Here is a 10,786-nt window from a genome sequence, read left to right on the forward strand (position 1 = left end):
TGAGAGTATATTTTTAAAGGTTCTTACACAGTTGACGCTTTGGTTAATTTTTTATTCAAATGTTGTAAGTGTAAGAGAATTAAAGTCTCCACATGCAAGAAAAGCATCCCCTGTCTTTGATTTTATCTGCAGAGGAAATGAGAACATTGTGCAAATCTTGATACATAGTTATATTTGATATAAATATATCTTTTCATTTATAGCTAGGAAATAATTAACCCTTTCACGATCAAATTGCGATTTTTTTTTTGATTTTTTTTATTTACTGAGTATATTTTTAAATTTTTTTGGCTGGGCAAAAATGCGGAATCCGGATAGGACTACGTAGTTCAGTCACTATCGCACCATCAAACATCGACTAAATAATGCCATTGCATCAATGCTAGATGTGTTGTATTGCATGTGGTATTTACATCTCCCTGCTGATTTGATACACGGGAGCATGCTCCGAATAAGAACAAATTTAAAATCGAGACAGGCCACTGACTGATAAGTTGATGTTACACAGATTTTAAAGGTACTTGGACACAGATTTGAAGGTATTTTTTTCTGTATAATATTACGACTTATACATTTTGATAGCATTTCACACAAAAATTAATGAAAAATCTTATTTCGTTTAAAAGTTATTAAAACTTCAAATTTTTTGGCGGGTTTGATTGACACATCCTTGCACTTTCACAAATTTTAAGTTCACTCTTAATACTTAGGAAAAGTAACAATCTTGTTGTGTATAAATGAAAAATATTAATATTATTATCCAGAAACATCAGAGTAGACATGTTCGAAAGCAAAACAAACACACAATATATTGTCAGTCCGTGCAGTTGTGGTGAGTAGACTTTGACAATTGAACGCACCAGGTGAATCGTAAACAATCAACAATAACAGAGCTCTTGCTCTGTTTACAAAAACTGTGTACAAAACACGAGTGTGATCGATTTGCACACGGGACTAGTTCGAAATGACGGTACTTGTGAAGAAATTTTGCTTTGTATAAACATTTCTACACTGAATAAAATTGTTTTTCTGGATTAAAGTTTAATATTTCTCATTAATACACAAAAAGATTGCCATTTTTCCGAAGGGTTAAGAATAGAGTTAAAATTTGTGAAAGTGCAAGGATGTGTCCATCAAACCCGCCAAAAACTTTGAAGTTTTAATAACTTTTAAATGAAAAAAGATTTTTAATTAATTTTTGTGTGGAATGCTTTTAAAATATATAATTCGTGATATTATACAAAAATATTAACTTCAAATCTGTGTCCAAGTACCTTTAACACCCTCACTCCTGTTTACAGTCATCACTTCATGGATTCTATGGTTATTATAACGATCTTGTTAGCATCATCTTTTTCACTTGTGTTTGAAAAGTAAACAGATAACATAGATTAACAAGGGGGAAAAAAAAAAGTTCGCCCATGTAGGGACTCGAACCCTAGACCCTCAGATTAAAAGTCTGATGCTCTACCGACTGAGCTACACGGGCTTATGAGTCAGGTAGGGTAACAATTTAAATAGTACTTTATTTATTTTTATCCGATTCTCGGAACACCTCCAGACACCTTCGGAAACATTTTACTTTGTTTCCAGATCGAATATCCTCAGATAAAAAGATGCATCCACAAATTACATCGATATTGTTGAGCGAGTTTCACCCTACAACAGGTCCTATGGTGAAATATCAAGTACGTAAGATTTTGATTAATCATTTGGATTGAAATCCATACTTAACATGCTTAACAGCATAGTCTGAGGTAAAAAAAAAAAGTCCATGAAAACTTCGTTTCTACATCTAACGTTACATATTACAGCGTTCCATCGAACTTGATGATTATACGCTGGCCTTGTGCAAACGGACCTCTAAATTTTAATTATAAAACGTATATGAAAAAAACACACGTTTATACAGTTTGGATCATATGCATGCAACATCATCACTACCTTAGTTATTCATAGGATCAAACTCTGTTTTGACTAGCTCTGTCATTGATTAGATGGAATTCATATTCCCCCTGAAGCTTTGATTATCATTCAGAGGCATTTTGTCTGGAAGGGAGGAGGTCAACCCAATCAGCCCATCACTCAGTAACATTAACAGTCACTCCACAGAAGCAAGCCCCCACATTTGAATCTTTAATATTTTTAAAGTAAACTGCAATGGATGAATGGTAATCACTTTAGCTCACCTGAATTGAAGGCTTAAGTGAACTTATGTGATCGAAATTGGATGTTATTTGTTGTCACTCATGACTAAACTTTTCACAAAACTGCATGGTCCACTGAACCTATTTCAACCAAACCAGCTGCACAAATGTAGTTCACTAGTTGTGAAAATTCAGACAGATAAATCAGAGAGTGACGTATTATGCATTGTCAAAACCTTCCATGACAAAAGTATAGGAAGTCCAACAGCAACATCCTCCCCTGTACAAAATTCAAACACACGATCAAACTACACTAAGTTTAAAAGATCAGATGTACCTTTAAGAGTGATAGTTATCAATTGTCAATCTGTCAGAAATAAAAAGGCAGACTTAGAAAATCTTGTTGAATCAACTAAACCAGATATTATCATAGGTAATGAGTCATGGCTGCACAAAGATATTCAATCATCAGAGGTTTTCCCGAGTGGTTTCACATGCTACAGAAATGATCGCAAAAGTGACTCGCATGGTGGGGTATTTATACTTGTGTCAGATAAATACATTAGTTCGGAACCTACTGATCTGAAGTCAGATGTCACTAGTGAACAACTCTGGGTCAAGTTGCAAGTGATAGGGTCACCAGACCTGTATATAGGTAATTTTTATAAACCACCAAAACAAACACAAGACGAGTATCTCACTCACCTTGAAAAGTCCATTCAAAGAATAAGACAAAGTGAAAACTCACATCTGTGGTTAGGGGGGGACTTCAACCTGGGAGGTATTGATTGGATCACTTATTCTACCATACCAAATTCACAGAATACAAAACAGTGTAAGCAAATGTTAGATATATGCCAGGATAATTATCTTGAACAAGTTGTTACTAAACCAACACATATAACAGCTACATCACAATCAACAATTGATCTTTTCTTCACTTCCAACAGTTCCCTTGTGAACAAAGTAGAAGTTATACCTGGTATATCCGACCATGAAATAGTTTACATAGAAGCTAGTTTAAAACCAAGAAAAGTTAAAAAACCACCTAGGAAAATCTATCTCTACAATAAAGCAAAAAGAGAAAATCAAAGAGAATATACAAAACATGAACATAGACAGTCAAAATCCATTACAAGATCAGAATATAGACAATTTGTGGGGTGAATTTAGAACCAAAGTATTAGATATCATGAATGAAAACATCCCATCTAAAATGATAAACAATTCAAAAAAAAGGTTGCCTTGGATAAATAGGAAAATTAAATCACTATAAATTAAAAAAAGAAACAAACTCTTCAAAAATATGAAACAACATACAAACAGTACAAGCACCAAGAAATACAAAGACATAAAACATGAATTACAAAGGGAAACAAGGAAAGCATATTGGACTTATTTAGAGAATATTATTTGTTATGATGAAAATATAGAGACTTCACCAAAACAGAAAAAGTTTTGGAATTATATTAGCAATACCAAAAAAGACAGTTCAGGAGTAGCCCCTTTAAGATCTGAAGGGATACTCATTGACGATACCAAACAGAAAGTGGAAATTCTTAATAAACAATATCATTCTGTCTTCACACCTGAAAATGACCAAGAACATATACCACAATTAAATGATAATTATCCATCCATGCAAGATATACACATAACTGTAAATGGCACACAAAAATTATTAGACAAATTAGATCCTAGCAAAGCCACAGGGCCAGATGAAATACCAGCTCGCATCCTTAAACAATATTCATCTGAATTCGCTCCACACCTTGCACATATTTTTAACATCTCATTGGCACAAGGGGAGGTACCTGCAGACTGGCGTCAAGCAAATGTCATTCCTAGATTCAAAAAGGGGGGAAAATATTTGGCTAGTAATTATAGACCTGTCTCATTAACATGCATTTGTTGTAAAATTCTAGAACATATAGTTGTCAGCAACGTCTTGAACCATTTAGATCAATATGATATTTTAGTAGATTGCCAACATGGATTTAGAACTAAGAGAAGTTGCGAAACTCAGCTACTTACTCTCAGCCATGAATTATTGGAGAATTTACACTCAAACACTCAAACTGATATGATTATACTGGACTTCTCAAAGGCATTCGATAAGGTGCCTCACCAAAAGTTGCTGAGAAAGTTGGATAACTATGGAATACGTGGTAACACCTGGAGGTGGGTCTCTGCTTTTCTCAGCAACAGAGTACAACAGGTTGTCCTTGATGGTGAGGTATCTAGTCCAATGCCTGTGGTCAGCGGGGTTCCTCAAGGGTCAGTCCTTGGGCCCCTTCTATTTTTAATCTTTATAAATGACCTACCATCTTCTGTTACATCAAATACAAGGCTCTTTGCCGATGACTGTATCTTGTATCGACCCATTCATAATCAAAATGACTGTGTAATTCTTCAAAAAGATCTTGACTCGTTAGCTAATTGGGAACATATCTGGGGAATGCAATTTCATCCTCAAAAATGTAATTCACTCAGTATTACCAGATCTCGCACACCAGTAAAATATACCTATAATTTGAAAGGACACACATTAGAATCTATAACGACAGCAAAATATTTAGGGGTAACATTATCCTACAACATGTCCTGGGAACCACATATTAATAATATAACTTCTAAGGCAAATAAGATACTGGGTTTTCTAAAAAGAAATTTGCAGATAAAAAATGAAGAAACAAAGTCTTTGGCATATAAAGCAGTGGTCAGGTCTAACCTCGAATACTGTTCTTCAGTTTGGGCACCTCATACAAAAAAACTTAAAGATAAACTAGAAAATGTTCAAAGACGAGCTGCAAGATATGACACACATAGATACCACAATACTAGTAGTGTCTCAGATATGTTACACCATCTAAATTGGCCAACATTAGACAATAGAAGAAATATATGTAGACTTATAATGTTAACGACAACGACCATTACACGTAATACTAGTCCTCTTCACTTTCAGACCTTCAGTACATGAACAGATTATTATAAATTTAGCTTCTTTCCCCATACAGTAACCTTGTGGAATTCTCTCCCACATGCTGTGGTGGCAACGGCCTCTCTGGACCAGTTCAGAACTCTGGTCCCAAGCTATGTCCCATAACTCTTATATTTATATAAACAAGTAGTATACAATGTAAATACACATTTTTCATGCACAATTTTGTAAATTGTTTTTCATTGCACTAGGTTTATTTATACCTTCTGTGGCACTTAGTTTTTTTTCTTTTTTTCACATACGTTTTATAATTAATATTTAGAGGTCCGTTTGCGCAGGGCCAGCGTATAATCATCAGGTTTGATGGAACGCTGTAATATGTAGATGTAGATGTTCCATTTCCTAAGGCTCTCAAAGACACAATCACAGGCTCTGCAATGGTAGGTCTTTAACCTGTTACATCCTGGTCACAGCACCAAAAGAATCAGAGAGAAGATAAATGTCATGCACTAAAATTTGATTTAAACCCAGATCCCCTGAAGTTATAATAAAAAGAGAATACACTGTAAAGGGATATATCAATGAAAACTTCTTCTCAAAAACATAAAAGCTAGTTTTTTTTTATTCAGAAGCATCTTCAGGAAGAGTATTTTCAATTGACTTCCAATCATGTACCTAGAGGTAGGGCAAGCTTAAGGCTTCAATAGAAGATTAAATGTCAGAAACACTTTTATATTTTTAATGCTGAACCGATTGCAGCTTTTTCTAAGCCAAAGTGCTCAGGTGAACAATGTGGCAACTGGGCCTCTTGTTTGTAGGTTAATTACTACAATCAAGCAAGCTTAGTTTCCCTTAATAAAAAGTCAGTAGAATTAGTTTTATGGAATTATAGTATCTCAATCACAGATCTGTTACAATTACATTTTTCAGGTTCCAAAAGAAATCATATCTAAAGCTCATTTTGATGTGATACATAATTACATCATTCCTAAGCCTGAATTTCAAGGCCGACTCATCACAGTGTAAGTAAGAACTGAGGTCAAATATTTCATTTTGCAATAACTTTTTGAAACTTGATACCTTATAATGGTAATAGTAAGCATAATAAAACAGCCTTGTCTCCTTATTCACTTTAATTAATGTGAAAGCCAGTCATGCACTTAAATGATTTCTTTGCATTAAGAAGTACTTTAGGAATACTTTTGCTCAACATTTTCTAAAAATTCAGTAGCATTGATTCCTTTTTGGAGCAATATACAGTAAAATCAGAGCTCAACTGGTCCAGAAGAATTTTACCAATGGTACTAAAAAATACATATTTCTGTAGAATATTAATTCCGAAGTTTTATTGCCATTATTTCAGAAATGCTTTGGGATATAAAATTGTTGGCTGCCCCGTTTCCATTGATGACACAAAGTACCAGAGGAATGCTCTGATGTTCAACCTCTGTTTTGTGTTCGATCAAAATGTGGACACCAGCAACCACGAACCAGTGGTCAAGAAACTGGCTCTGTATCTCACACAAATTGAGGTTTGTAGCTAGTGGTTAAGAAACTGGCCCTTAAAAAAAGCGGGCATCATATTTTAGTGGCTCTGGTGCAGCAAGCAATGCGCTAAATCATGATAACGCTAAGAAATCATTTATAATTAAAATATATGGTGTGTTAGTATGTAGCACTAATTCATGACTACACCAACAACTCAATACCCAGTGATTCCACTAAAATCTGAATATGCCAATTTACGTACACGTACAGTAGCTCGTGGAAAAAGAAAAACATCAGGTTCATAATTAAACATGGATTTTGATAAGTTGGTCAGGTATGGTTTAGTAATAATCAGTAATCACTTTGGATTAATTTTTGCAAGTAAAAGTACTGCCTCATCAGAGGCTCAATTTTTTATTGGTTCCTTACTTTTTCAGTTGGAGAGTGGGTTTTTGTCGAAAGAGAAAAGCCAGGAACAAATTCCAGTCTTCATGGAGAAGGTGTTACATCTCCTGAATAAATATGGTTTCTGTCGAATTCCAGTGGGTAAGTCATTATACAGTCAACAGTATAAGCTTCTAGGTAATCTTCATCACCAGCAGAGGACTGTGTAAATTACATTGAAGGAGAGGAAGCTTTTGTTGAGAAGGGTTAAATTTGTTTTTAGCTCGATTAGTTTAAGGTTGTAATTATGAAATGAAAAATGCTGGAAAGGCAAATGAAGGAAAAGGTCACTTGAATTAGTCCAATGCCACAAAGGATTGGTGGTATAAAAAATAACAAAGACAATCAAACAAAGGTGTACTGGAAAAGTAGCTTATTTTGCAGACCATCTTACATGTCTTGGAATCATTTAAATAATATTATCCATATCCTTAGGAGATTATCCTTGTTCTGTGAGTGTGTACTGTTGTCTCTGTTTTCAGGAGAGTCCATCACTGTCCACCTGAAGGTGACTGTAAACATCGCTGAACCTCCTCCTGTACTGGACCATGATGTCCCCATCCTGATCAAAGACAAGGGCAGACCACAACAGGCATGGGACCTCACCACACAGCAGGTATAAACTGAGCAGTTGGGTCTCACCACACAGCAGGTATAAACTGAGCAGTTGGGTCTTACCTCACGGCAGGGAACAAGAGTCTGTTAAAAATGTTACTTTGAAGTGATGAAACAGTAAAAACAATCTTAGCTTGAAGGTGGCTATGACCAGGAGGTGTGTATTGACACTGAAAAATATGGTTATTTGGACAAGGTCAAGATGCTGGGTTGGAAATGCAAAGTTCTTACCTTTACTCTAATTCTGTAGTGGTGAAACAATAGAAAAGTTATTTAACTTTTACTTTCATCCAATTATATGTTTTGGGTTTACAGGTTCTGCCATACATAGATGGATTTAATCCAACTTGTCGAATAGCAGTGGAGGCGGATGTGGAAATCAATCTGGTCAAGTCCTGTCTCCAGAATCTCCTGTGAGTAACGTAACAGTAGTCACTCTGGATGAGAGTCCTATGCGTCTGTGTTTGCTTTGAATGGTCAATTGATAATTGTGTTAGAAAGCTTGTATACATGATACAAGATATATTCTTTCTTCTTTTACATTTCAGATATTACAATATAATTAAGATAATACCAGTTTTCCAGGTGAGTCGACTTTGTAGAGTATTAAGTAGTATTGAAAACATTCATTCGTTTTTTCGGTACTTTTAGCCTGTCGTTTTAAAGAATTCTACATTAGAGTATCTAGATGTGTTGTTACAGATTTCAAAATATAAATTCGAGGAGGACATAAAATTATCTAATATTTCAGAAAAAGTGAAAAGTAAACCGCTTCAAAAATTAGTGATTTCACTATATATTAAAGAAAAATAGATTATTGACTTGATATTTTATTATTTGAACTTGAATATCTTGATATTAAACATTGCTGGTATTTAAGTTGATTTGTGGGTATACAGTTAAACAGGCTTATAATGAAGTATTAGAGACCAGCAATTTGGCTTTGTTATAAACATACATGTACCAGTAATTCATCATATCCGTTTTCTTAACGATATGTTTAAAACACACAGGGAATGAAAATCACTCTGCTATAAGTGTCAATTCATTAGAAGCATGTTGGCTGTAAGTGTTTGTTACTGTATTTCATCATTGAAACATGTACACCATGTTGGACCTAAGCATCATTGTGAACTCTGGGTATTTTCAGTATTCTAACATGTATACCGTGACGTCGGACATCAAAAAACTGTTTTCTGATCCACATCTTCAAGATCAGTGTATGCACTTTATTGCAATTAAAGGTAAGAGTATATTTAAATCTTTCCTTTAATAAAGTCAGAAAATACAATCTATTTAAATTACACATATATTCCTGAAACCGTCGTAACTAGTTGTAGACAGGTACTCCACTATAGTGACATTTATATTTGTTCTATAATACCTTGTCTTGTTTAGTCAAGTTCCCTGTAATTTAAGATTATTGTCCTATGATAACATTGTTTTGTTGATTCCCTATAATTTTTAAAATATTTTTGTCCCATCCTGCTTATCATATATATCCTATATATATTTACTTTATAACTGAGTCAGATGATGTATAACGCTGCTTTACCTTTATAACTGAGTCAGATAATGTATACCGCTTCTGTACTGACAGGTCACACATTACCCCTACTACGGGACATTCTGACCCTATACACCAGTATGACACACGGAGTTACCGTCCGGGATCTCTGTTGTCGCTATAATCCTCATGGACTCAAAATTGATGAAAAGTAAGTCTGCTTAACCAAATTGCTATATATCAAGTGATCTAGTATTTAAGGCTCCTACCAGTATCTTAAACTCACTTAATGAAGAATGAATGCAGAAAGCTTTGTCGAGAATCCAGAAACTGGCATCAAAAATAATTTGATATTGTGTAAATGTGTATATGTAATCTGATTTTTATATTCTTTTTCATATCTCCATACAAATTGCAGAGTGCCTTGTCTAACAAAGATGACAGATGGTTGAAAATTAAATATTACAATCTGAAACAAATTGTTGCTATGAATTATTCTCAATGATTCTTTGACCTCTAGCAGAAATGTGAGTATATGTATTTCTTACTAATGTTTTAAAATCATCTGTGAAGGAAGCTGATCCAGTTTGGAGTAGTAAAGAACCTGATCCGAGTGTTGAGGAAATTCCCCATCCTGGTCCCTACTAACGCCGAGCCTGACCCCCGACTGAGGTCTCTGTACCCCATGTTTGACGGACTTCACTGTTACGATGAAATATGCTGTAAAGTTGGTAAGCATCACTGTATTTTGTGATATGGTTGTCTCTTTGCTGTTATTGAGTTTGCAGTTGCTAATTGTTTGGATATTACATTGTGTTGATACCTGTTTGTTGCAGGCATCGGTCAGACAGACCTAGAAGAGAGGATAGAAAATGACCCCAATGTGACGGTCTGTGTAAAGTGAGGGTATGGCGGTAAGTCTCTTTATCTGTGACCCTGTAAAATCTCAAGAATACACATACTATTACAATCATTGTGTTAAAAAAAATGAACATACTATTTCTTCATTATTTGGATGAAGAAAATAACATATCATTAAATTGAATAAGTGCTCACAGAATAATCCAAAATTTTTCAACTTTTTACATTAAAATTCATGTACTTCTACTTATAAATTGAAAAAAAAAACTGTTAAAAGACCTTTTTTCTCTAATTGGTTTGGCATGTTTTAAAGTAATTGTTAGTAGCACAGTTATTAAGATGTGTTAACTGTTTGTCTTGTTTGTATAAATGAGGATAATTCAATCTGATTTCATGAAATTATGCACTTTTAAATTAAAGGGGAAACCCTTTTTATGTAAATAATCAGATTGACACTGAATTCTTTCTCTCAGATCTCCAAAAACAATACTAAGATACAGACCAATTATGAATTACAAAGCAGAGACAACTACATGTTACTCTATTCAACATCCACTTTTAGAAGAAGATAAAGTGGAATCCAACACAACAGGACACAGATTGTATAAGGGAGGCAGCTATTGATTGTGATAGATCGTGAGACATAAACCTGCTAGGTAATGGATAGAGTCACGCTCTGAATGCTTCTGGTGAGCAGGTACTCACTGGACCAATGCAGCTTTAACAGTAAACAGAAATACTGTATGTTAAACTTGTTATGAATAAATTGTTGTACATTTT

General features: G+C 34.5%; 1 protein-coding gene and 1 non-coding gene across 2 annotated transcripts; one reads left to right on the forward strand and one right to left on the reverse strand.

Annotated features, from left to right (window-relative positions):
* Positions 1 to 1,416: 1,416 nt before the first annotated feature.
* On the reverse strand, positions 1,417 to 1,489 carry Trnak-uuu (transfer RNA lysine (anticodon UUU)). Its single transcript has one exon. It is a non-coding gene; the product is annotated as a tRNA-Lys (tRNA).
* A 64-nt stretch (positions 1,490 to 1,553) lies between these two features.
* LOC134237514 (GATOR1 complex protein NPRL2-like) lies at positions 1,554 to 10,786 on the forward strand. Its single transcript, XM_062719604.1, has 12 exons — positions 1,554 to 1,688; positions 6,022 to 6,113; positions 6,455 to 6,623; positions 7,017 to 7,125; positions 7,506 to 7,639; positions 7,954 to 8,051; positions 8,187 to 8,223; positions 8,789 to 8,882; positions 9,239 to 9,356; positions 9,719 to 9,876; positions 9,982 to 10,059; positions 10,480 to 10,786. Exons 1-11 carry the CDS (start codon positions 1,617 to 1,619, stop codon positions 10,047 to 10,049), a joined length of 1,149 nt encoding a protein of 382 aa, XP_062575588.1. The 5' UTR covers positions 1,554 to 1,616; the 3' UTR covers positions 10,050 to 10,059; positions 10,480 to 10,786.

The sequence above is a fragment of the Saccostrea cucullata genome, unplaced genomic scaffold, assembly GCF_032062105.1.
Source record: "Saccostrea cucullata isolate Sc308-1 unplaced genomic scaffold, CSIRO_AGI_Scuc_v1 ctg289, whole genome shotgun sequence".
Classification (NCBI taxonomy): Eukaryota; Metazoa; Mollusca; class Bivalvia; order Ostreida; family Ostreidae; genus Saccostrea; species Saccostrea cuccullata.

Excerpts from the sequence above, each read along its gene's own strand:
- LOC134237514 (XM_062719604.1), top strand. The coding sequence starts at position 1,617 with ATGCATCCACAAATTACATCGATATTGTTGAGCGAGTTTCACCCTACA. Across the intron at positions 6,624-7,016 it reads TGTATCTCACACAAATTGAG|TTGGAGAGTGGGTTTTTGTC; the intron begins GTTTGTAGCTAG and ends TTACTTTTTCAG. Across the intron at positions 8,883-9,238 it reads GCACTTTATTGCAATTAAAG|GTCACACATTACCCCTACTA; the intron begins GTAAGAGTATAT and ends CTGTACTGACAG.